Source organism: Perognathus longimembris, chromosome 17, assembly GCF_023159225.1.
Source record: "Perognathus longimembris pacificus isolate PPM17 chromosome 17, ASM2315922v1, whole genome shotgun sequence".
NCBI classification, from domain to species: domain Eukaryota; kingdom Metazoa; phylum Chordata; class Mammalia; order Rodentia; family Heteromyidae; genus Perognathus; species Perognathus longimembris.
Genome location: NC_063177.1, coordinates 9,520,963 through 9,548,272, shown reverse-complemented (window position 1 = coordinate 9,548,272; position 27,310 = coordinate 9,520,963). Strand labels below are relative to the sequence as shown.

Sequence of the window (27,310 nt, the reverse complement as noted above, 5' to 3'; positions counted from 1 at the left end):
ATACAATATACAATGTATCAAGAACATATACAGTATTCACAGACTTGGTCTCTACTGTCTCTCCTTCTCCCTTTCTTAACAGCCATATATCAGGGAGCTCATGCCCCTTTGTTTTCTGTGTTCTAGGCTTGTCTCGTTCAACATTATTTGTTCAAGTTCTGACCATTTCCCTGCGAATAACAATATTTCACCATTCCTAATCTCTATGTAGTATTCCATTGTGTATAAGTACCATATTTTTTTGGATCCATTCGTCTGTGGAGGGGCATCTGGGTTGTTTCCATATTTTAGCTATTGTGAATTGTGCCACGATAAACATGGAAGTACAAATGTCTTTTTGATATCTTGGGTTTTGCTGTTTAGGATAGATGCCTAGGAGTGGTATGGCTGGGTCATGGGGTAGGTCTATATTGAGCTTTTTGAGAAACCTCCATACTGTTCTCCAAAGTGGTTATACTAATTTGCACTCCCACCAACAGTGGAGAAGGGTTCCTCTTTCCCCACAGCCCCTCCAGCATTTGTTGTTTCCTGAGTTCAGAGTATAGGCCATTCTAACTGGGGTGAGGTGGTATCTCAGGGTTGTTTTTATTTGCATTTCCTTTACAAGGATGTTGAGCATTTCCTCATGTGTTTCTTTGCCATTTTTATATCTTCTCTTGTGAAGTCTCTCTTTAGCTCCTTTGCCCATTTCCTAATAGGTTTATTGGGCTTGGAGGGGCTTAGTTTTTTGAGTTTTCTGTAGATGACAGATATCAGGCCTTTGTCTGTTGCTGTGCTGGTAAATATCCTTTCCCATATGGTTGGCTGTCTTTCTAGTTTGGTGGCTATGTCCTTAGCTGTGCAGAAACTTTTTAATTTGTAGTAGTCCCATTTGTCGAGTCTTTCCCCTATTTGTTGTGCCCCTGGGACTCTATTCAGGAAGTTCCTTCCTGTGCCTATAAGTTCTAGCGTCTTTCCTATTCTGTCCTTCAGTAGTTTCAAGGATTCAGGTCTGATATTGAGGTCCTTGATCCATTTTGAGTTGATCTTGGTGCATGGTAATAGGCTTGGGTCTACTTTGAGTTTTCTGCATATGGCTGCCCAGTTCTCCCAGCACCAGTAGTTGAAGAGGCTATGTTTATTCCATTGTATGTCTTTAGCTCCTTTGTCGAATATCAGTTGTCTGTAAGAGTGCGGTTTTATTTCTGGGTCTTCAATTCTAATCCATTGGTCTTCCGGTCTGTTTTTATACCAATACCATGCTGTTTTTGTTGTGATGGCCTTGTAGTAGAGCTTGAAGTCTGGTATTGTGATACCTCCTGCACTGCTTTTTTTCTTTTTTTTTTTTTTTGCCTAGAATTGCTTTGGCTATTCTAGGTTTTTTGCTGTTCCATATGAATTTATGGATTGGTTTCTCTATTTCAGTGAAGAATGTGGCTGGGATTTTGATAGGTATTGCATTGAATTTGTATAACAATTTGGGCAATATGGCCATTTTCACTATATTGATTCTGCCTACCCATGAGCATGGGAGGTCTTTCCATCTCCTTGTGTCTTTTTTGATTTCCCTTATTAGATTTTTGTAGTTTTCATTAAATAGGTCCGTCACGTCCTTAGTTAAGTTGATCCCTAGGTACTTTATTCTTTTTTTGGCTACTGTAAATGGAATTGTTTCCATAATTTCCTTTTCTGTTTGTCTATTGCTGGTGTACAGAAAAGCTGCTGACTTTTGTGGATTGATTTTGTATCCTGCTACTTTGCCAAATTGGTTTATTAGGTGTAGGAGTTTGGGTACTGAGTTTTTTGGGTCCTTCAGATATAAGATCATGTCGTCTGCGAATAGGGATAACTTGATTTCTTCCTTGCCGATGTGGATCCCTTTGATGTCCTCCTCTTGCCTTATTGCTATGGCTAGGGATTCCAGCACTATGTTGAGAAGGAAAAGAAGTGGGGAGAGTGGGCATCCTTGTCTTGTTCCTGAATTTAGGGGGAATGATTTAAGTTTCTCTCCATTTAATATGATATTAGCAGTTGGTCTGTTGTATATGGCTTTTATTGTTTTGAGGAATGTTCCATCTATTCCTGTTCTCTCCAAAGCTTTTAATAGGTATGGATGTTGTATTTTGTCAAAGGCTTTTTGGGCATCGACTGAGATAACAATGTAATTCTTTATTTTAGATCTGTTTATGTGGTGAATTATGTTGATTGATTTACAGATGTTGAACCATTCTTGTGACTGAGGGATGATGCCTACTTGGTCATGATGTATGATTTTCTTGATCAGTTTCTGGATCCTGTTAGCTAATATTTTATTGAGGAGCTTTGTGTCTGTGTTCATTAGTGATATTGGTCTGTAGTTCTCTTTTTTTGTTGGGTCTTTGCCTGGTTTGGGAATGAGTATGATATTAGCTTCGTAGAATGAGTGTGGGATTTCTCCCTTTGTTTCTATTTCCCAGAAGAGTTTGAGGAGTATTGGAATTAGCTCCTCACTAAAGGTTTTGTAGAATTCGTTGGTGAATCCATCTGGGCCTGGGCTTTTCTTTGTTGGGAGGTTCTTGATTACCTCCTGTATCTCACTGTAAGTTATTGGTTTATTTAGTTGATTTATTTCTTCTTGGTTCAGTTTGGGCAGTTTCTACTTCTCTAAAAATTGATACATTTCTGTAAAATTATTGTTTTTTAGTGAGTAGAGGTTCTGGAAATAGCTCCTTATGATTGTTTGAATATCGTGTGTACTTGTTGTAATTTTTCCTGTGGAGTCCCTGATTTTACGAATATGAATCTCTTCTCTTCTTTTTTTTGTAAGTCTTGCTAGGGGTCTGTCAATTTTGTTTATTTTCTCAAAGAACCAGCTTTTTGTCTTATTTATTTGTTGAACGGTCTTTCTATTTTCAATCAGATTTATCTCTTCTTTAATCTTTGTGATCTCTCCCCTCCTAGTCGTTTTAGATTCAGTCATTTCTTGTTTCTCCAGTTTTTTTAGTTTCATCGTGAGGTTATTCACCTGCTCTGCTTCCATTCTTTTAATGTGGGTGCTGAGTGCAATGATCTTGCCCCTCAGTACTGCCTTAGCTGTGTCCCATAGGTTTCTTTGTGATGTATTTTCTTTGTCATTGTGGCTTATGAATTCGTTGATTTCATCTTTAATTTGGTCTGTGGCCCAAGTGTTGGATAGCAGCGTGGGGTTTAGCCTCAAAGAGTGTGTATAGCCTCTGTCGTATCCTTTGTTGTTGAGGGTTACGTTTAATCCACTGTGATCAGATATAATACATGGGATGACGTCAATTCTTTTTGTATTTGCTGAGGTTCTTTGTGTGGGCTATGACGTGGTCTATTTTGGAATATGATCCATGGGCTGCTGAGAAGAAGGTGTATTGGGTCCCTGTAGGGTGGAATATTCTGTATAGGTCTGTCAGATCCATTAGGGATATGGTGTTATTTGGTCCTCAGCTCCCTTACTAATCCTCTGGGTGTTGGATCTGTCTCTTGGAGAGAGAGGAGTTTAAAGTCACCCACTATGATTGTGTTTGCGTCTATCTTGTTCTGTAATTCTGTGAGAATTTGCTTGACATATGTAGGGCCTCTTTTGTTCGGTGCGTATCCATTTATCACCGTGATGTCTTGATTCTGGATTTTTCCTTGTATTAATATGTAGTGTCCTTCTTTGTCTTTTTGAGTTGACTTTATTGAGAAGTGCAGCTTGTCTGAGATCAGAATGGCTACACCTGCCGTTTTGGTGGGTGCATTTGCTTGATAGATCTTTCTCCATCCTTTCATTCGGAGCCTGTTTTTGTCCCTTGCTGTTAGGTGGGTCTCTTGTAGACAGCAGATGTCAACTTTTTGTTTGTGAATCCATTCTGCCAGTCTGCTCCTCTTTATCAGGGAGTTTAAACCATTTATATTTAAAGAGATCAAGGATAAGCGTGTTTTTTCTCCTTCCATTTTCTTGTTGGGCTGTTTTTTCCTCTTTTTTTTTTTTTCTTCTTGTCTTTAGTGAGCTGATCTTTCTGCTGGACTTTGGCTATCAAAGTTTCTTTCTGATTCTGTCTATGTGTCTTTTACGATCTCTGTTGGGTGGGGTTCCCCTCTTAGAATTCGCTGTAGGGCTGGTTTTTTATTCACATACTCCTTTAGTTCTTCTTTGGTGTGGAAAGATCTGGTTTTCCCCTCGAATGTGAACTCCAATTTCGCTGGATATTTGATCCGAGGTTGCAAACTGTTATTCTGAAGTACTTGGATGGTGTTCTTCCACTCACTTTGAGCTTGGTAAGTTTGTGTGGATAAGTTGGATATTATTCGAATCCTCTTCCCATTGAAGAAAGTTTCCATCTTCGCTTTGGCTGAATTCAGAATTTGCTCTTTAATCTTGAGGTCTGTAGTCTTGAATATTATGTGCCTTGGGGTGGCTTTCCTGGGGTCTGGCCTGCCAGGTGTCCTATAGGCTTCGGTTACCTGGATGGGGTCCCCTGTGAGATTGGGGAAGTTTTCTGCAATAACTTTATTGAGAACATGATTAAGCCCTCTGCTCTGGTATTCAGCTCTTTCTTCTATTCCAATTATGCGCAGATTATATCTCTTGTCTTTGTCCATTAGTTCCTGGATTAGTCTGCCCTGAAGCTTCACCTTTTCTTGGAGTGTGGTAATTTTCTGGTTGTTGTCGGCTGCTTCATCGTCCAGGCGAGAGATTCTGGATTCTATATGGTCAACTCTTTGTGTTATGGTTTCAATTGCAGAGTTTATGGATGTCAGAGAGCTATTTATGGTTGTCAGATCAGCTCTGATCGTGGAAATTTCTTCCTTTAAAGAGTTGTATTTTAAATCTATTTTTTCATGCATTTCAATTCTCAGGATGTGGAGATTTTCTTTAAAGAAGGCTTGCATTGTATCCATTTTTGCTTCCATTTCTTTAAAGAAGGCTTGCATTGTATCCATTTTTGCTTCCATTTCTTTCTTGGCTTCCTGGGTGTCCTTCAAGATTTCTGCTCTAAACTCCTGGAATTGTTTTCTGATTTCATTTCTGACGCTTTCGATCATTCCTGTTAACATGGCCTCATTTGCTTTTTTAGTCTCCATATCCTCTTCAGTCATGCTGCTTTTTGGAGCTGGCGAGTTGGCTTGCCCTTTTTTTTTTTTTTCTCAAATTTTTATTATCAAACTGATGTACAGAGAGGTTACAGTATCATACGTTGGGCATTGGATACATTTCTTGTACTGTTTGTTGCCTTGTCCCTCATGCCCCCCTCCCTCCCCCCCTGGCTTGCCCTTTAATGAACTGAGTTATGTTTCTTTGTGATTTGCGCATCTGGAGATCTGTGGATAGCTTCTCAGGTTTGGTTTGTAGCTCTTCCCTCCCTCCTGTGTAGGCATGTCTACGGCAGCAGGTGCTGTCGCTGTGGCCCCGCCCACCAGTGCAGGGTACGCCTACCAGAGCGGGCGCTGTTGCCGGGTGCCCTGCCCTCCTGTGTGCTGTGCGTCCACTACAACAGGCACTTTAGCGGGGTATGCCTCCCAGAGCGAGCCCCGGGTTGTTGGGTTGTGTTTGCGCCCTCCCGCACGTCCGTTGGGGGGGCGGTATGTGTGGGGCCCAGTGGGATCGACTGTCCGGGTGTGGGTTAGCACCCTCAGACCTCACCTCCGCTGCGAGGAGGGGACGTGGTCAGGCCCAGGTGTCCCTACTGTGCTGGTATTGCCCACCAGCGCCTGTGATTTTAGTTGTAAGAGTCCTCGAGGTCCAGGCGCCTCGGGTGGGGCTTGCACTGCTGGCTGTCCCCCGGCCCCTGTTGGGAAGGGGACGGGGCCGGTTCTGCCAGTTCAGGAACCTGTGGGGCCTTGGGGCTGCTCCGCCCTTCCCCTGCTAAACTGACTTCCCAGCGCCTGTTGGGAGCTCCCCGCCTGATTTGGGGGTTCTTTGTTCCCTCGGGGTGGGGAGGGGGAGGGAGGGAGATCTAGCTTCTTTGTAGGGCTTGGGTCTCTGATAGCTGGTCTCCCGTTGGGGGAGGGTATAATGGGGGACTCACTGATGCTTCTTTGTGTGTGTGTCCTGCGCAGTCATTGGTCCTTCAGGGGTTGGCGAAGTGTCGTGGTGGCTTCCCCAGTTCCATCTTTCTGCCGCGTTGGGTTCCCTTGTCCGAACCCGGTGTGGACCCGAACTTCTCGTCGCTGTCGGTGTGTGTCTTGTTCCGCACCCTCCCTTGTGTCCGTGGGGTCTCCTGCTATCTGAATTCTGCGCTCCTGGCAGCCTGTCTGCCGATCGCTGGGTTCCCCTTTCCCAGCCTGGCCCTGTTTGGGCCAGGGTTGGCTGGTGGGGGGAGGGTGCCCCGGAGATTCTCTGGCTCCGTGTAGGTTTTTGGCTCTTCTTTTTTGCTCCTTTTTGTTTTCCTGTGTTTCTCCATTGCTTCTGGCTGCTGGTTTTGCTGGGTTCTTGCTGGGATGTTGGGTGTTGGAGTTCCCAGCTTGCTATTCAGTTGGAGCGAGTCGGGGTGCCTCCCTATTCTGTCGGCGCCATCTTTCTTCTCTCTGACACCAGTTTTAATACCAGAGAAATGCCTGCTCTGTCTCTTTCCTCAAAAGAAGCTTCCCCAGGGAAGATTTTGGTACATAAATGGCAGCACGGAAGTAAGAGGCTTGTGGCTACAGAGGTGGCGGGGGGTGGCAATCTCACAGGAGGTGGCTGGCTCTCGTCCAGGGGTGCTGAGGACTGCCTCCGCATCCTGGGACCTGGCTCAGAACTGACAAGTGTGCTCCCTTTGGCAGGTGGCCCTTCCCCGGGCGGCGGCGCCCCCTGGCACCTTCGGAATGTCCTTAGTGACTCAGTGGAGAGTTCGGATGATGAATTCTTTGATGCTAGAGGTGAGTGACCTTCATCCCTACACTATGGCTGAGTGATCATTCTAGAAACTCCTTGCTGGGGGTTAGAGCCCCTTCCCACCCAGATGTGCAATTCTTCACTCCCTATTTGACCCATTGTGAGTCATGACAGCAGGGGCTCCATGTCCATTCATCCACTCTGACACATTTGTGAGGCCCTGAGATGTGTCAGGTAGGAGGGACTGTGGTGTCCAAGTCAGCAGAGTCCAGAAGCAGAGACAAGTGCCACATAGTACCTTGGAATTGTAGTCACTAACAGGGTGACACCACCAAGGAAAAAGCAGCTGCTGTTTAGAGAGAGAAGGAGGTCAGGGCAGGTGATTTGGTGTGGAGCATGTATCCTTCCTGCGGAGCCAAGGACCAGGAGCTGGCTAGGTAAGGATGGAAGAAAGAGCCTTCCAGATGGATGAGACAGAAGAAATGATGGTCCCAGGCCAGGAAAGACTGAGGAGCATTTCAGGTCTTCTGAACAAAGGCCCACGTGCCTTCGATGATGTTGAGCCAAGGAGAGGAAAGCTGGAGATGAGGTCACAAGGCTGTGGTGCCTGTGGTCCCATGGGTCTTCTATGATCAGCATCCCAAGGGTGATGTTTAGAGATGTGATGGATGGTGAGTGGGACACCTGCTCTGCCTCAAGGCATCGCCAGTGGACTAGACAGGACTGGTAGTGCCTGGAAACATGGAGGAAGGACACCAAATATCATCTCAGGCAGAGAGTGATGTGAAGAGGGTTTGGGATTGTGAGCACATGGAGGAGATGTGGGGCTGTGGGAGTCAGGCTGGGAGTTAGGGAAGAGACAGCAGGTACTCAGCTGGTTGGGTGGGAGTAGAGAGAGGCACTGTTAGCCAGATAGCCTGTTCCCCAGTTCAAGAGGGTTCTAACTCCATTAAGCTTGCTTGGTTCCATTGGCAGTATTTGGAAGTGTGTGTGTGTGTGTGTGTGTGTGTGTGTGTGTGTGTGTGTGTGTGTGTGCTGGTACTGGGGCTTGAAATCAAATATTAGGAGTGATTCTTTAGCTTTTTCTGCCCAGGGCTGCTGCACTACCACACCTTCACTTCCAACATTTTTGCTGGTTAATTGGAGATAGGAGTCTCACAGACTTTTCTGCCTAGGCTGGCTTCAAACCTCAATCCTCAAATCTTATCCTCCTGAGTAGTTAGATTTACAGGCATGAGCCACTGGCCCTCAGCACAAATGGGGTTTTGAAGAGAGAAAACATGCCAGACAGGTACCTAGGCCTAAAGAAGGACACTTATGCCCTCACATCAGGCAGATCCTCCCCCTTCCCTGGGACTCAGTTTCTCTTTTGGTTCTGGGCTTCTCCAAATGGAGAATACCCAGGCTGGGTGATATTCAAGGAAGTGTGGCTAAAAGTGGGGCGTGCTTCCTACCCAAGCCTCCCAAGCTCCTGGCTCTGGGCAAAGGACCCCTCTCCTCGAATCCAGCCCCAAACAGATCATCTGGGGCCCAGTTCCTTTCTCCCCTTGGTTTCTGATTGGAGTGGCTGCCAGGCCTGAGTTTCTCCATAGCAACAAACCCACAGTGTGACAACAACACTTCAATATTTTGATGCTCAGAAGACTTTTATTTAAATATTTCTGCAGTTTCTCAGGGTTCTGCGCTCCCAGCTGCAATGATGGAGGAGACGGGAGTCTCTGGAGGCACGAGGGCCAGAGCTGTCCTTCAGAACCTGCTCACTGTCCACCCCAGTGAGAAGCTGTGGATCCTTCCTGCCCACCTCCTTTCTTGCCACTGTCCCCTGCAGCTTTACACAGCCGGCTCTGTTCCCTCCACCCCAGGCCTCAAGGAACGGAACCTCCTCCCTCTGTCCTCTCTCTGATGGTCCCACTTTCTCTTCCCTTGGTCTTATTACCTCCTTCCCAACACTCGCACCTCCTTCCCAACACTCGCGTCTCCTTCTGGGATGGAGCCTCAAACCCAGCCCAGGTTAGAACTGGGAGTTCTCCTTGTGCCTGTGAACCCAACACCTCTGTCTGGCTTATAGTCTGGGAAATGGAGGGGCAGATCAGGGGGTCACACTTTTGTTTCATTCATTCCCTTTTTGAACTGGTCCTTACTGAGCACCTGTCCCACCAGTGCAGAGAGGTTTAGGAGCAGAGGACACACATCCCAGCCCTCTTGGGGTTGTCTGCTCAGTAAGCTGGCAGAGGTGGGTGGTGAGACACAAACAAATACATGATGCTGGGAATTATTGTACATAAAACAACACAAAGGAACAGGTATCTCACGAATGAATGGCAAGCAAACACTTGGAAAGTTGCACCATACCATTTGCCATTAGGGAATGCAAATCAACATGGCACGCCGCACCATGCCTGTGAGAACAGCTTGTTAAAAAGGGGACCAGGGAGGAAGAATTGGAACCTGTAGCCTGTGTTAGTGGGGAAAAAAGTGCAATGGTGCAATTGTTTTAGGAAATGGATTTCAGTTACTTAAGAAAATAAATCATATTAATCATACTTAACTACCACCCCTTCTGCCCCTAATTTTTTTTTTAAATTTGTGCAGGTACTAGAACTTGAACTCTCACTTGGCTTTTTTTTTTCCTGCTCTGGATGGGCACTCTACCACTTAAACCATACCTTTGGTGGCTGGGAATATGGCCTAATGGTAGAGTACTTGCCTCGCATACATTGAAGCCCTGGGTTCGATTCCTCAGCACCACATATATAGAAAAAGCCAGAAGTGGAGCTGTAGCTCAAGTGGTAGAATGCTAGAATTGAGCAAAAAGAAGCTGGGGACAGTGCTCAGCCCTGAGTTCAAGCTCCAGGACTGGCAAACAAACAAAAATATACCTTCACTTCTGGTGTTTTTCTGGTTAGTTGGAGATAAGAGTCTCTGATTTTTCTGCCCACTCTGGCTTTGAACTGAGATCCTTAGATCTCAGCCTCTTAAGTAGGTAGGATTTCAGGTATTAGCCACCTACCTGGCCTCTAGCCCTTTCTTCCATTTCTTTTGTTGTTCATGGGGCTTGAACTCAGTGCCTAGGTGCCGTCTCTGAGCTCTTTCCCTTGAGTTCAGCACTCTGCCAGTTTGAGCCACAGCTCCACTCCCAGTTTTCTGGTAGTTAATTGGAGATAAGAGCCTCACAGACTTTCCTGTCTGGGCTGGCTTTGAACTGTGAGCCTCAGATCTCAGCCTCCTGAGTAGCTAGGATTACAAGCATGAGCCACTGGCACCTGACAGACTTCTGTTCTTTGTCCCATCATCATGTGCATCCTCATTCTCTTGGTGCTTGGGTGTGGCCAGGCCCTCTAGATCCATACTGGTACACAGACTGTTTGTGGCTCCAACTCCTTGGTTTTCCATAGCAACCAGGAGAGGAAGGTAATGCTGGGGTCAAGAATCTATTTCTCCAATTGAGGACTCAAGCAAGGTCAGGTCTTATGGAGAATGAGAGGCATGGTCAAGGGCTTCCCTCCCAGCTTTTGTGGTGCTCACACACCATGTCCTGGGGGTCCTGGGTGGAAAAGAGGGGAGTAGAAGTGAAATCAGAGGACCTGGATCTTCATCAGGGTTGACCCATTGACCAGCTGCTATTTGAGCTCAGAGGAGCCTGAGTGTCAGGCCTCAGAGGCCTCCTCTGGGAACGGGCCAGAATGCAGTTGCCTGCCTTGTAGATGGAGAGGGAGGGTGTCACTGCTGGAATTAGGATGAGTATTGCTGGGCAGAGGAACAATCGTGGAAGCCAGCCATAGGTGTGTTAGAGACTTCCTGCCTTCCCACTGCCTGTGCCCCCACTGGGAGGGAAAATAGAGACAATGCTGGGGAGCTAGTCTCAAAGCCTCAGGATGGGCGGACTGGAAACTGCCAGGAAGAGAGTGGGAGGAGGGGTGTTGGTGAGTGAGGGCAAGTATCTGTGCCAAGTGAGTGTGAACCATCTTGCATCCAGAGGCACAGAGGCAGCGCATGCCTAGGTCCTTGGGGACTGGCATGTGGGTTTGGTAGTGGATGGTATTGGATGGGCTGTCTGGAGAAGGGCTGGAGGTGAAGCCTTCACACACAGGCAGAGGGGGTTCCCTCTGTCCCGTAGGTTCTGCACAAGCCAAGGCTTGTGTTTCATGGGCATATCCAGGCTTTGGCAAGATGGAGTCAGGCAGGTCAAGGCAAGGCATGTCCTAACTGGAGAGGGAGGAAGGCTCCATGTGGAGCTTAGTTTGAGTAGTGATTGAGGCTCAGTGGGGGTCCTATGGATGTCAAAGCTAAGTTCACACCATAGGTCACCTGAGCATGAGAACTAACATGTACAGAATGGGTGCCAGATGATGGGATGCCAAATCAACACCTGGCACAGCTGTCCAGGACTGCCCTCTGTGGCCTCTGCCTGAGGCTCCAAAAGGAACTGTGTTGCCTGCTGCCTCCCAATGTGTGTGTGTGTGTGTGTGTGTGTGTGTGTGTGTGTGTGTGTGTGTGTTCCCGTGCTTGTGCATGTGCCTGTGCTTGCTGCCACTTAGGGGACAAGCCCATTGTTCCCAGAGTGAAGATCTGAAGGCTGACTGTGGAGCATGGGGACAGGCAAGAGGCTGCGAGGGGCGGGGTGGGAGGGAGGAGGGAGACAAAAGCATGTTGGAGAAATGGGTTTTGGAACAGCTGGAGAGATAGGGATGGCACCGAGTGGGAGCAAGGAGAAACCCAGGGCAGGTTCCAGAGCAGGGAGTGAGAAGGGAGCAAGAAGAAAGGAGGGACAGAGAGAGAGCCAGACAGACAGACTCACAGCAGGAGAGAAGCGGAGAGAGAATCTGAGACTCCAAAGGAGGCAGCACAAACAGATGCAGGTGGGGTCAGGGTCCTGTGGAGCAGGGATGTAGGGAAAGGAGAAGCCACAGGGAGTGAGTGAGATGAAGAAAGAGCAGAGGAGAGAGGGACCTTCTCCCTTTCTACGGTGGGTAGGGGGAGAGTCATGAGATGGGGGTGGGTAGGTGAACAAGGCACCCAGGGAGAGACCATTGCAGGAGAGAGCACTAGACCCCTGAGAGAAACAGACACATTCAAGGAGAGAGAGAGAGAGACAGAGAGAGAGACAGAGAGAGAGAGAGAGATCGTTGTGCACCGATCCAGGGGGACCAGCTTTGATGGCAGGCTGGGAGAGACCACACTGAGCCCAGGGAGAAAGGAATATTTGACAGACACCCAGACAAAAGACCAAGACTGAAAGAGCATGGAGCCCAGCCACACACAGAATGAGGAAGAGTGGGGCAGAGGCCTACGCTGGCGGCACAGGCTGGCGCAGAGCCCCAGAGCCCACGCAGACTGCACAGCGCCACCACAGGCTCCCATACCCTGGGATAGGGCCCAGCACATTGTAGAAACCACAGGGGCCAGCATGTGCTGAGCACCTACTGCATGCACATGGCGGGTCTTGAGTCTGTTCTCTTGTCTGCTATTGCATCCTTCAGTAGGAGGGAGGTCAGGTCTCTCTGGACACACACAGGCGCTCGGGAATCCATTCGTGAGCAAATGGATGTGGGAATGAATGAGTGAACAACCCTTCTGTCAGACTTCAGAACTGAGATAACCAGGAGTGGGCAGGTGGGTTACAGGCCCACCCTGATGGCTGGGATCACTATGGAGCATAACACCACCTGGGGTGATGACCCCTCATTGCTCCTGTCACTTGCTAACCCCCTGCACTGCCATTGCCAGCTGGGCCTCCAGGGGTCACATGACCCACCTCATCTCATTTCATCCCCACTCTACCCAGTGCTAGAGACCACTCTGATATCATTTTTTAGAAGAGCAAACAGGATGGCAAGGCTAAATTTACTTGGCCAAGGCCATCTACAAGCTGACAGATTGACAGAAGGTGGACTGAGGATTGAAAACAATCAATCTAACGCCAGAACTCTGTGTGTGTGTGTGTGTGTGTGTGTGTGTGTGTGTGTGTGTGTGTATGTGTGTGTGTGTTAGCACTAGGGCTTGAACTCAGGACCAGGGCACTGTCTCTTAGCTTTTTTTCTCAAGGCTAGTGCTGTACCACTTGAGTCACAGCTTTATTTGTGAATTTTTGCTGGTTAATTAGAGATGAGAGTGTCGTGGACTTTCCTGCCCTGGCTGGCTTTGAACTTCAGTCCTCAGCAGTAGCTAAGACTACAAATGTGAGCCACCTGTGCCCAGCCCACTCATTTGTTGTGAATCTTTATGGCTGGAGGGATTCTCCGCAGCACTCTCCAGAATCTGTTCTGTGAGAGCCTACAAAGCCATTGTCCAGGAAGGCAGAGATAGGTGAGGTCATTCCTATGAGTCTGTCCTGAAGAAGTGTCCCAGTGCAGGATGAGGGACTGTGTCAGATGTGGTGGTGGTGGGACCAGGGTCTTGTACTTAGTGTGAGCAGGGAGTATAGCCCAAGATCACATAGGGAAAGGGCAAGGGGAGGGGAGCAGAGAGAGATTGGAGTCATTGAAAAGCTCACAGAGTGGAAACAGGAGCTAAGAGCTCCAAACAGCTCAAATCCAGAAAGATCTGCCTTCCACTCATTCCACAGTTTCCCCTGACCCCCTCCACCCCTGATCTATTCAAATCTGGCTGGTGAGCAACTTCCTCATGTGGAGAAATGGTTTCCTCTCACTGCGTTTTCATCTTGTCTTCACAACACCTCTGTGGGCTCCACTGGTGGAAAAACTGAACCCAAATAATGTCACACAACAAAAAAGTGCTGGCAGATAGCAAGAGTCTTGTCTTTTCTACACAAACATTTTACACTTCAAAAAAATAGTGTCAGGCAAGGCGCTGGTGGCTCACACCTGTAATCCTAGCTACTTAGGAGGCAGAGATCTGAGGATTGCGGTTTGAAGCCAGTCTGGGCAGAAAAGTTCCCAGGAGACTCTTATCTCCAATTAGCCACAAGAAACCCAGAAGTGGCACTGTGGCTCCATGCCCCGAGTTCAAGCCCCATGACCAACAACAAAAAAATACTATCATTGCTGGAAATGGAGCCCTAGCTAGTGGATGGTCACCTCAAGTCATGATGAGTTCCATGACCTTCAGACACCAGCTCCTGCCCAGGCTCTGGAGCACAGCCCTGCTGGCTCACGCCTTCTGTCTTCCTTCCCCAGAGGAGGTGGCTGAAGGCAAGAACGCCATGCTCATTGGAATGAGCCAGTGGAACTCAAACGACCTGGTGGAGCAGATGGAGAGCATGGGGAAGCTGGACGAGCCTCAAGGTGAGCACTGCTCTCCCGTGGGCAGGGAGTGCACCCGTGTGTACCACACGGTGGCGTGGCATCATGGGGTCACCAGTGGGGTTTTCTATGTCCTCACCTGAATTCTGTCACCTGTAAGAACTGTCTTGGGGAGATCTGTGGGGCTTTCTGTGCAAATCAACCTCAGGCTTATGCAGCGGAGCTTCCTTTGTTCTAGAACAACCCAGGCAGGATCATGGCAATGAAGGGCATTGCTAGGTCCAGACTCTTGTGGACTCCTGGCCTGTGGAATCTGCTGGGGCTGTGACAATCAGAGGAGCCTTAGAGCTGGGCAGGAGCTGGAGTCTTGGTGGGGGGGGGTCCTTTATGGGGAGGCTGGCGAAGACCCCCGGAAGCTTTCCGTGAAGGGAAGTTTGGGCAGGTGTTACCTTTCAGGCTTCTATCTGCCTATCCATTTGGCCATCTCCTCCTTAATGGTATGTTTATGGAACACTTTCTGTGTGTAAGTGCTGGGCAGGAGGGGCCGCTGGTAGTTGGGCTGAGGCCTAGGACACCATGCCCACCACATCAAGGAGGCAGGCTTAAGCAGAAGCCTGCTTGCCAGATGGGAGGGGCAGGGCTTTGAGACAGAGGTAGGAGATGGATCCATTCCTACAAGACGCCTGACAATGAGGCCAGGAGACCAGGCTTTAAAGCCAAGTAGAAGGTAGAGCTAAGAAAGTCATCAAGCTGGAGTTGACCTATGGGGAAACTGAGGCTTGGTTGATCCACAACTGAAGGCTGCTTTTGAATAGTGTACTGGAAAGGGGATCAGAGACAGGATGTAGGATGCTAACCTTTGCATCTGACGTCCTCAGGCCCCCTCCACCTCCCCCTCTACTTCCCCCTCCGCCTCCCCAACCTCTTCCTCCTTTTCCCCCTCCTCCTCCCCCTCCCCCCCCCCTTCCTTCCTGGCTCAGTCCTTGCCCTGTTGCAGTATGACATCAACACGGTAATGTGGAAGGGAAAGAGGCTTATTTGGCTCATGACTCTGGTGGCTGAACAATCCACACAGCATGGTGCTGGCACGTGGGGAGGGTCTTCTGGCTGTGTTCCAGTGGCAGAGAGCATGACAGGCTGGGTGGGAGTGTGTGTGTGAGGGCAGCAGACCTGCAGGAGAGAGGAAGAAAGAGACCAGGGAGGGCTGGGCTATCCTTTTATAACAACTTGCGCTCCCTCAGGAGTGAATGCACTCTTGTGAGATCTCGCCTCCTCCCAAAGACCATGGTGCAATCTGCAGTCTTTCCACAAGGGCAGTCAGGACTGTATCACTCTTCTCGGCTCCCCCTCCTACAGGCCCCATCAGTTCTCAGTACTATTACGCCAGGGACCAAGCTTTCAGCACAGTGAACCATTAGGGACAAACATGGAAACCATAGCATTCTCTCCCTCTCCTCCCTTCCTTGGCTCAGTCTGCTGCCTCGTGGGCCAGGCCATCCTGTTAGTTGCTGTCCAGTAGGATGGTCCTGGCTCAGTCAGGTCCTGGCCATCTGTGCCCAGCATCTGCTCCTTTTCTCATGCCTCATCTTGGTCTCCTTGCTGCAGGGTCCTCCCTACACTAAAACATCCACCCTGAGAGATTATCCCATTTCATAAATGGCAGAACTGGGAGAATTTGGGCTCCCATAGGGCCAGGCCTAAGGAACGGAGTCTTCACAGGAAAGGTACCCAGGCCACTGTCACATCTGCATCTGCCCCCCAGGGCCAACCCAGAACAACACCCTGTCTCCTGTCTCCACAGCCATGCATTTGCAGATAGGACCTTGATCCCAAAGGGCCACAGATTCCAGATTCATGACCAACCTCCTATTAGTACTTCCCACTCAGCTGGCCAGCCCTTTCTCACTCCCACCTGTCTGCTAAAGGTTGGACGATTTAGCCAGCTGCCGGTGGCTTAAACCTGTAATCCCAGCTACTTGGGAGGCTGAGATCTGAGGATCATTATTAGAAGCCAGCCCCAGCAGGAATGTTCGTGAGACTCTTATCTCCAGTAAGTTTTTTAAAAAGCTGGAAGTGGAACTATGGCTCAAGAAGTAGAATGCTAGCCTTGAGCAAAAGAAGCTCAGGGACTGCACTCAGGCCCCAAGATAAAGCCCCATTTTTACATATGTACATTGAATATTATGACTGCAATTCTCCTACCCTTCCTCTCTCCACTTGTCTGCCCATCTTCCCCTTGACGCCCCCTCATACAACACACACTTCAGCTTCCTGGTCTTCATTGTGTTAAATTATGTTAGTTGTTCTAAGGAGTTACACACTGGAATCCTCCCCTCTGTATACCATACAGCTTGTGTGTGCAGATATGCACATGACCCTGTGTATGTTTTCATATATATTTATAATTTAGATCTAACTTCTGCCTGTGAGAGAAAATGTGCCCTTTGCCTCTCTGAGCCTGACTTACTTCACTTAACATGTTTTTTTCCCCAGGTCCATCCATTTTCCTGCAAATGACATCACACTATTCTTCCTGATGGGATGTGTATATGTGTATGTGTGTGTGTGTGTGTGTGTGTGTGTGTGTGTGTGTGTGTGTGTGTGTCCATTTGCTTGATCTACTCATCCATTGTAGGACGTCTGGGCTATTTCCATAGCTTGCTTATGGTGAATAGTGCAGCAGTGAATACGGGCGAATTCTGACTTGTACTCTCGGATAAATTGCCAACGCTGGTACCACTGGATCGAAGGGTAAGGCAACCTTCCTGCCTGAAACCTAGGGCTTGCCCCTCTGGTGGCTGATTCCTTGACTGTGGCATTTCCACATGCAGGGCCTCAGTGTTCCCTGATCATGACTCCATCTAGCCACAGCCAAGGCAGAGACCTATGCCCCCACAGTCTGCTAATTCCAAATGAAGTGGACCGCCTCTGACCCCAGAATCGTGTCCTACCCATCTTTCCTCACAGTGCCAGCTCTAGGTACTGCAAGGCATGTGTGCACGAACACATGTCAATAGTACCTCTTGAAACTTGTTTACTCATAGTTGATTGTGAGCTCATCTTGGTCATCCCCTTTTCTTTCTTTCTTTTTCTGTTTGCTGGCACTGGGACTTGAACTCAAGTCCTGGGCACTGTCCAATAGCTTTTTCACTCAAGGCTGGTGCTGTACCACTTGAGTCACACCTCTACTTCGGGGTTTTGGGAGGTTAATTAGAAATAAGATCTCACAGGCTTTCCTGCCTGGACTGGCTTCAAACTGAGATCTCCAGGTCTCAGTCTTCTGAATAGCTGGGATTGTAGGTTTGAGCCATTCTCTTCTCTTTTCTGTGAGTGCATATTGCACTAGGCTTTGCACTTGCCCTAATAGACACTAGTCTCGAATTTCTTTCTGCTAAATTTTAGTGTTTCATTCATCTTGAATCCCTTAGAAGCTAAATTTATAGTTCAGGGTTTCCATTCTACATGGGTGGTATAAATTTAGACCCTATAGCCATATGTGGCTCAGGCTGAGTGTGCTAATTACTCATGTGTGACTTCTTTCTTTCTCACTGTCTGTGAATGGTTTCTTTGCCGCTTGCTGCTCCAAAGTGTGTGTGTGTGTGTGTGTGTGTGTGTGTGTGTGTGTTCCCTTGTGGAAAGAGCAGCTAGCCATTCCACGATCCTACTGAAAAGACACTCCACTTTATTTATCTATTTTCTGTCTCAATGTGACTTTAATGAAAAAAATTAAAAATATCTTTAAGTAGTTGTACAAAGGACTTTCAATTGGACATGTCACTTTATGAGTTCATCACCTCTTCCCTCACCCCCCCCACCTCTCCTGACCCCACCATCCCTTAAATTACTGGCTCCCATTTTCACATTTGTACATTAATTATTATGACTATATTCACCCACATTTCCTCTCTCCATCCATCTGCCCAATTTCCCCTCGCCTTCTCCCCACCCTTAAACAACCCATGCTCCAGCTTTCTGTGTTCATTTTATTAAACTGTAAGTTAGTTGTTCATAGGAGTTACACCACTGGAACCCTCCCTCCAAATACCATACTTCAGTTGTTTGTGTACATATGCACATGACCTGTATTTTTTTGCCAGTTCTGGGGCTTGGACTCAGGGCCTGAGTGCTGTCCCTGGTTTCTTTGTGCTCAAGGCTAGCACTCTGCCACTTGAGCCACAGTGCCACTTCTGGCCTTTTCTATATATGTTGTGCTGAGGAATCGAACCCAGGGGTTCATAAGCACTCTTGCCACTAGGCCATATTCCCAGCCCCTTCATATATGTTTATAATTTACATCTAGCTGTCATGTAGGAGAGGAAACAGGGTGCAGCTTTGTCTCTCTGGAAACCCCACATTATCTTCTTGAGACCTACAGTCTAAGGTTGATAAGGAACTGAGCCCAGTAGCCTCCTCACCTCAGATTTGGGGGGTCCCAGGTCTCTTTCATCAGCTTCTGCTCTCTTCTCCCAGTGCTAATTCTGCTTTGTTTCTGCATGTGCATATTGCATATTCTGTGTGTGTGTGTGCGCCAGTCCGAAGGATTGAACTCAGGGTCTAGGTGCTGTCTCTGAGTTTTTTTTTTTTACTCAAAGCTAGTGCTCTACCACTTGAAACACAGCTCTACTTCCAAGTTTTTGACCATTATTTGGAGATAAGAGTCTCATAGACTTTCCTGCCCGGGGCTGGCTTTGAATCAAGCTTCCAGATTAGCTAGGATTATGGTGTGAGTCACTGATGTCCAGTGCACATTCTATTTTTTAAATTTATTTATTAATTGAACACAAATTTTTTGGACAGAGTGTTGTGCAAAAAGGGTACAGTTACATAGTAGGGGGGTGTGTACATTTCTTGTGATAACTTACGCCCTGTTTTTCTTTCCCTTCTCTAGGTCATGTAGACATATATACAATATACAATGTATCAAGAACATATACAGTAGCCACATGGCTGCGCCCAAGAAAATTCGCCTAGGGCTTTAAATGCAATGTCGATATTAGACAATATGTCGACAGTAGTCTTATATGAATGTACATACATAGATTTTGAGCTATTGTATTCCACTGAGAGGTCAATTTTTGACCTTTATGTGTTGAGTAATTGTTTGGTTTTAGTTACATACTGTTGGGTCACTGCCCCAATCCTGTGGGAAACACTATTTGACAAGCAGTTTTTGGTTTCACAGACTTGGTCTCTACTGTCTCTCCGTCTCCCTTTCTTAACAGTCATAACAGTCATCTATCAGGGAGATCATGCCCCTTTGTTTTCTGTGTTCTAGGCTTGTCTCGCTCAACATTATTTGTTTGAGTTCTGACCATTTCCCTGCGAATAACAATATTTCACCATTCCTAATCGCTATGTAGTATTCCATTGTGTATAGGTACCATATTTTTTGGATCCATTCATCTGTGGAGGGGCATCTGGGTTGTTTCCATATTTTGGCTATTGTGAATTGTGCCGCGATAAACATGGAAGTACAAATGTCTTTTTGATATCTTGGGTTGTGCTGTTTAGGATAGATGCCTAGGAGTGGTATGGCTGGGTCATAGGGTAGGTCTATATTGAGCTTTTTGAGAAACCTCCATATTGTTCTCCAAAGTGGTTGTACTAATTTGCACTCCTACCAACAATGGAGAAGGGTTCCTCTTTCCCCGCACCCCCTCCAGCATTTGTTGTTGCCTGAGTTCAGAGTATAGGCCATTCTAACTGGGGTGAGGTGGTATCTCAGGGTTGTTTTTATTTGCATTTCCTTTACTACCAGGGATGTTGAACATTTCCTCATATGTTTCTTTGCCATTTTTATTACTTCTCTTGTGAAGTCTCTCTTTAGCTCCTTTACCCATTTCCTAATTGGTGTATTGGGCTTGGAGGGGCTTAGTTTTTTGAGTTCTCTGTAGATGATAGATATTAGGCCTTTGTCTGTTGCTGTGCTGGTAAATATCCTTTCCCATATCGTTGGCTGTCTTTCTGTTTTGGTGGCTATGCCCTTAGCTGTGCAGAAACTTTTTAATTTGTAGTAGTCCCGTTTGTCGAGTCTTTCCCCTATTTGTTGTGCCCCTGGGACTCTATTCAGGAAGTTCCTTCCTGTGCCTATAAGTTCCAGCATCTTTCCTATTCTGTCCTTCAGTAGTTTCAGGGTTTCAGGTCTGATATTGAGGTCCTTGATCCATTTTGAGTTGATCTTGGTGCATGGTGATAGGCTTGGGTCTACTTTGAGTTTTCTGCATATGGCTGCCCAGTTCTCCCAGCACTAGTAGTTGAAGAGGCTATGTTTATTCCATTGTATGTCTTTAGCTCCTTTGTTGAATATCAGCTGACTGTAAGAGTGCGGTTTTATTTCTGGATCTTTAATTCTAATCCATTGGTCTTCCGGTCTGTTTTTGTACCAATACCATGCTGTTTTTGTTATGATGGCCCTATAGTAGAGCTTGAAGTCTGGTATTGTGATACCTCCTGCACTGCTTTTTTTGCCTAGAATTGCTTTGGCTATTCTAGGTCTTTTGCTGTTCCATATGAATTTATGGATTGGTTTCTCTATTTCAGTGAAGAATGTGGCTGGGATTTTGATAGGTATTGCATTGAATTTGTATAACAATTTGGGCAATATGGCCATTTTCACTATATTGATTCTGCCTACCCATGAGCATGGGAGGTCTTTCCATCTCCTTGTGTCTTCTTTGATTTCCCTTATTAGATTTTTGTAGTTTTCATTAAATAGGTCCGTCACGTCCTTGGTTAAGTTGATCCCTAGGTACTTTATTCTTTTTTTGGCTACTATAAATGGAATTGTTTCCATAATTTCCTTTTCTGTTTGTCTATTGCTGGTGTACAGAAAAGCTGCTGACTTTTGTGGATTGATTTTGTATCCTGCTACTTTGCCAAATTGGTTTATTAGGTGTAGGAGTTTGGGTAGTGAGTTTTTTGGGTCCTTCAGATATAAGATCATGTCGTCTGCGAATAGGGATAACTTGATTTCTTCCTTGCCGATGTGGATCCCTTTGATGTCCTCCTCTTGCCTTATTGCTATGGCTAGGGATTCCAGCACTATGTTGAGAAGGAAAAGAAGTGGGGAGAGTGGGCATCCTTGTTTTGTTCCTGAATTTAGGGGGAATGATTTAAGTTTCTCTCCATTTAATATGATATTAGCAGTTGGTCTGTTGTATATGGCTTTTATTGTTTTGAGGAATGTTCCATCTATTCCTGTTCTCTCCAAAGCTTTTAATAAGTATGGATGTTGTATTTTGTCAAAGGCTTTTTGGGCATCGACTGAGATAACAATGTGATTCTTGATTTTAGTTCTGTTTATGTGGTGAATTACGTTGACTGATTTACGGATGTTGAACCATCCTTGTGACTGTGGGATGAAGCCTATTTGGTCATGATGTATAATTTTCTTGATCAGTTTCTGGATCCTGTTAGCTAATATTTTATTGAGGAGCTTTGTGTCTGTGTTCATTAGTGATATTGGTCTGTAGTTCTCTTTTTTTGTTGGGTCTTTGCCTGGTTTGGGAATGAGTATGATATTAGCTTCATAGAATGAGTTTGGGATTTCTCCCTCTGTTTCTATTTCACGGAAGAGTTTGAGGAGTATTGGTATTAGCTCCTCACTAAAGGTTTTGTAGAATTCGTTGGTGAATCCATCTGGGCCTGGGCTTTCTTTGTTGGGAGGTTCTTGATTACCTCCTGTATCTCACTGTAAGTTATTGGTTTATTTAGTTGATTTATTTCTTCTTGGTTCAGTTTGGGCAGTTTCTACTTCTCTAAAAATTGATCCATTTCTGTAAAATTATTGTTTTTTAGTGAGTAGAGGTTCTGGAAATAGCTCCTTATGATTGTTTGAATATCGTGTGTACTTGTAATTTTTCTGGTGGAGTCCCTGATTTTACGTATGAGTCTCTTCTCTTCTTTTTTTTTTTTTGTAAGTCTTGCTAGGGGTCTGTCAATTTTGTTTATTTTCTCAAAGAACCAGCTTTTAGTCTTATTTATTTGTTGAATGGTCTTTCTATTTTCAATCAGATTTATCTCTTCTTTAATCTTTGTGATCTCTCTCCTCCTAGTCGATTTAGATTCGGTCATTTCTTGTTTCTCCAGTTGTTTTAGTTTCATTGTGAGGTTATTCACCTGCTCTGCTTCCATTCTTTTAATGTGAGTGCTGAGGGCAATGATCTTGCCCCTCAGTATTGCCTTAGCTGTGTCCCATAGGTTTCTTTGTGATGTATTTTCTTTGTCATTGTGGCTTATGAATTCGTTGATTTCATCTTTAATTTGGTCTGTGGCCCAAGTGTTGGATAGCAGCGTGGGGTTTAGCCTCAAAGAGTGTGTATAGCCTCTGTGGTATCCTTTGTTGTTGAGGGTTACCTTTAATACACTGTGACCAGATATAATACATGGGATGATGTCAATACTTTTGTATTTGCTGAGGTTCTTTGTGTGGGCTATGACGTGGTCTATTTTGGAATATGATCCATGGGCTGCTGAAAAGAAGGTGTATTGGGTCTCTGTAGGGTGGAAGATTCTGTATAGGTCTGTCAGATCCATTAGGGATATGGTGTTACTTAGGTCCTCAGCTCCCTTGCTAATCCTCTGGGTGTTGGATCTGTCTCTTGGAGAGAGTGGGTTATTAAAGTCACCCACTATGATTGTGTTTGCGTCTATCTTGTTCTGTAATTCTGTGAGAATTTGCTTGACATATGTAGGGCCTCTTTTGTTCGGTGAGTATACCTTTATCACCGTGATGTCTTGATTCTGGATTTTTCCTTGTATTAAAATGTAGTGTCCTTGTCTTTTTGAGTTGATTTTAATGAGAAGTCCAGCTTGTCTGAGATCAGGATGGCTACACCTGCCGTTTTGGTAGGTGCGTTTGCTTGGAAGATCTTGCTCCATCCTTTCATTTGGAGCCTGTTTTTGTCCCTTGCTGTAAGGTGTGTCTCTTGTAGACAGCAGATGTCAACTTTTTGTTTGCGAATCCATTCTGCCAGTCTTCTCCTCTTTATCGGAGAGTTTAAACCATTTATATTCAAAGAGATCAAGGATAAGGGTGTTTTTTCCCCTTCCATTTTCTTGTTGGTCTGTTTTTTCCTCTTTTTTTTTTCCTTGTCTATAGTGAGCTGTTCTTTCTGTTGGGCTTTGGCTATTGTAGTTTCTTTCTGTTTCTGTCTGTGTCTCTTGTACGATCTCTGTTGGGTGGGTTTTCCCTCTTAGAATTCACTGTAGGGCTGGTTTTTTATTCACATATTCCTTTAGATCGTCTTTGGTATGGAAAGATCTGGTTTTCCCTTCGAATGTGAACTCCAATTTCGCTGGATATTTGATCCGAGGTTGCTTATTGTTAGCCTGTAGTACTCGGATGGTGTTCTTCCACTCACTTCTTGCTTGGTAGGTGTGTGTGGAGAGGTCTGCTGGTATTTGGATCCTCTTCCCATTGTAATAAATTTCTTTCTTCTCTTTGGCTGAATTCAAATTTTGCTCTTTATTCTTGAGATCTGAAGTCTTGAATATTATGTGTCTTGGCGTGGATTTTCTGGGGTCTGGTCTGCCAGGTGTCCTATAGGTTTTGGTTACCTGGATGGGGTCCCTTGTGAGATTGGGGAAGTTTTCTGTGATAACTTTATTGAAAATATGTTGAAGCCCTCTGCTCTGGTATTTGGCTCCTTCTTCTATTCCAATTATGCGCAGATTATATCTCTTGTCTTTGTCCATTAGTTCCTGGATTAGTCCGCCCTGAAGCTTCACCTTTTCTTGGAGTGTGGTAATTTTCTGGTTGTTGTTGGCTGCTTCATCGTCCAAGCGAGAGATTCTGGATTCCATAATTGTCGATTCTTTGTGCTGTGGATTCAATTGCAGAGTTTATGGATGTCAGAGAGCTATTTATGGTTGTCAAATCAGCTCTGATCGTGGAAATTTCTTCCTTTAAAGAGTTGTATTTTAAATCTATTTTTTTCATGCATTTCACTTCTCAGGATGTTAAGGTCTTCTTTAAAGGAGGCTTGCATTGTATCCATTTTTGCTTCCATTTCTTTCTTGGCTTCCTGGATGTCCTTCAAGACTTCCCCTCTAAACTCCTGGAATTGTTTTCTGATTTCGATTCTGATGATTTCCCTTCTTTCTGTTAACATGGCCTCATTTGCTTTTTTAATCTCTATCTCCTCTTGAGTCATGCTGCTTTTTGGAGCTGGCGAGTTGGCTTGGTCTTTGATGTACTGTGTTATATTTCTTTGTGATTTGTGCATCTGGGGATCTGTGGGTGTCTTCTCTGGTTTGGTTTTGTGTTTTTTCCTGCTGGTCCACCAGTGGGAGCCTTGTGTCCTGGTGTCCTGGCTCTGGGTTTGAGTTTGGCTTTGAACCTTGCTTCCCAATGGGTAAGCGTGACCTTCTCGGTTCTTGCTTAGGTGGTCACTCTCCCTGCTCTTGGGGGCCGGTAGGTTCTGTGTCTTTCTCTGCGGGACAGTGTCCTGGCACTGTGCTGTGCTGACCCTAGCGTGCCCCTGTTGGGGGTTTGCTGGTCGCTGATTCAGTGTGTTGTGGAGGCTTATCTCTTCTTTGGTTCTTTTTTCCACTCTGTATCTTGGTCAGAGGAGTTCACCTCTCAGGCAGTTCGCCTTCCTGTGTGGACCACTCTGGGGTGGGTGTTGTTGAGGGGCGGCCCACCCACTTATGCAGAATGCGCCAAACTGAGTGGGCATGGGCTGATGGACAGCTCTGCCCTCCTGTGTAGGTGCGCCTACCAGAGTGGGCGCTGCCGCTGTGGCCCCGCCCACCCGAATGGGGTATGCCTACCAGAGCGAGCCCTGGGTTGTTGGGTTGTGTTTGCGCCTTTCCGAGAGTCTGCTGTGGGGGGCGGTATGTGTGGGGCCCAGTGGGATCAACTGTCCGTGCATGGGTTAGCGCCCTCAGACTGCTCCTCCGCTGCGAGGGGGGCGCGTGATCAGGTCCAGGTGTCCCTGCTGTGCTGGTATTTCCCACCAGCGCCTGTGATTTTAGTTGTAAAAGTCCGCAAGGTCCAGTCGCTTCAGGTGAGGCTTGCACTGCCGGCCGTTCCCCGGCCCCTGTTGGGAAGGGGGCAGGGCCGATTCGGCCAGTTCAGAATCTTAGGCGGCCTTGGGGCTGCTCTGCCCTTCCCCTGCTAACCTCCTGTGACTTCCCAGCGCCTTATGGGAGCTTCCCACCTGATTTGGGGGTTCTTTGTTCTCTCAGGGTGGGGAGAGGGAGGGAGGGAGATCTAGCTTCTTTGTAGGGTTTGGGCCTCTGATAGCTGATCTCCCGTTGGGGGAGGGGGTAATGGGGGACTCACTGGTCCTGGACTGTATGTGTGTCCTGCGCCACCGTTGGTCCTTCGGGTGTGGCGAAAGGTCATGGTGGCGTCCCTGGCTCTCTCCTTCTGCACCGCTGGGTTCCCCAGCTGCTTACGACCGTCCGTTCCCGGTGTGGGCCAGAACTTCCCGTTGCCGCTGTGGCCGTATGTCTTGGTCTGCACTCTCCCTAGTGTCCGTGGAGTCCCGCTGTCTGGACTCTGCGCTCCTGGCAGTCGGTCTGCCGATCGCCGGGTCTCCTTTCCCAGCCTGGCCCGGGCCAGGGTCGGCTGGTTGGGGGAGGGTGCCCCGTAGATTCTCTGGCTCTGTGTAGATTTTCGGCTCTTCTTTTTTGCTCTTTTTTGTTTTCCTGCATTTCTCCACTGCTTCTGGCTGCTGGTTTTGCTGGATTCTTGATGGGGTGTTGGGTGCTGGAGTTCCCAGCTCGCTATTCAGTTGGAGTGAGTCCGGGTACTTCCCTACTGTGGTGGTGCTATCTTCTTCTCGGCAGAGTCTTTTTTAAGTTTCAGATTATTTCATTGAATGTGGAGAGAGCAACTTCTCTGACCGATCCTCTAGCCTCTCTCATAAGAGAGTCTGGAATGACATTGGGTCCACTTTGATCACTTTCCCATCTCAGGATTCATCACCTGATCACACTCTCCGCATGGCGTTGGGACGGTCGGCCGGGTCAAGGTGGGCTCTGGCCGCCACATTCTATTTTTAAGAATGGTTATATATTTGCTTTTTTGGTGATATATTCCCCAGCATATGTATATTCTAATAGAAGGTATCCATCAGCTCAGGGCACATTATTATTATCATTATCATTTGACAATTCTTGTCACTCAACACGCTATGCATGTAATATAAAATTTATCAGTCTTATTATGTGTGCAAGTTGTCCAGGCACCAGTGGGTCATACCCCAAAACCTAGCTACTCAGGAGGTGGAGATCTGAGGATAGGAGCTCAAAGCCAACAGAGACAAGGAAGTCCATGAGACTGTTATCTCCTATTGACCACCAAAAAACCTGTAAGTAGAACCAGCCTTGAGCAAAACCATTAAAAGACAGCACTCAGGCCCTGATTCTAGTTCCCAGTCCCCATTCCTCCCCCACCCCATGCATGCTCACACATGGTATATGAAAGTCTTTCCCAGAAGGTCACATATCTGTCTTCCCTCACCACACTCCACCTCTAGAACTTTATCATCTTGATCTGGAACTCTGCACTCATCCTAATTCTCCATTCCCACCCATGACCACCATTCCACTTTCTGTCTGTGGATTTGCCTTCTCTAACTAGCTGCCTCATGTAAATGGGGTCATCCAGTGCTTGTTTTTTGGTGCCTGGTTTATCTTATTAGCATAGTGTTTTTGAGATTCATCCCAGTTGTAGAGTGGATCCATGCTTCCTTCCCTTTGGCGGCTGGATACTTTTCCATGGTACACATTGCTTGTGCTTCACCATTCACGCGTTGGTGGATATTTGGGTTGTTTCCATCTTTTTTAGCTATTGTGACTAATGCTGCTGTGAGCATTCATGTACAAATATCCACCTTATTTTTTGAATACATTCTTGTTGGAAACAAAAGGCAAACAATACAAATAAAACCAAAGATGTTCTCCTCATTTACCCATGTGGGAGTTACTTGCCAGAGATGGGCCATATTAAACATGGTGTTGAAACTTACCTTTCTTTTTTATTTTAATGGTAGGTATTGGAGAGGTTTTCATATGAATACATGCAGATTTGCCTTCTACCTTTTCCGCGCATGCGCACACATGTGTATATGTGTGTGTATGTGCATGCACATGTACGCACTTGTTTGCAAACACACATACATGCTAGTACTAGGGCTTGATCTCAGGGTATGAGCTCTTGCTTAGCTTTTTCATTCAAGGCTGGTGCTTTCCCACTTGAGCCACAGGTCCACTTCTGGATTTTTACTGGTTAATTGGTGGTAAGAGTCTTGAGGATTTTTCTGCCCTGCTGCCTTCAAATTTGTAATTCTCAGATCTCAGCCTCCTGAGTAGC

General features: G+C 46.6%; 1 protein-coding gene across 1 annotated transcript in view; it reads left to right on the top strand.

Moving 5' to 3' along the window:
• The window catches only part of Pitpnm3 (PITPNM family member 3), a 106,200-nt gene that overhangs the window by 25,567 nt on the left and 53,323 nt on the right, over positions 1-27,310 (top strand). The window contains 2 exon segments of the mRNA XM_048366039.1: positions 6,733-6,828; positions 13,921-14,028. Coding sequence (XP_048221996.1) covers positions 6,733-6,828; positions 13,921-14,028 — 204 coding nt within the window.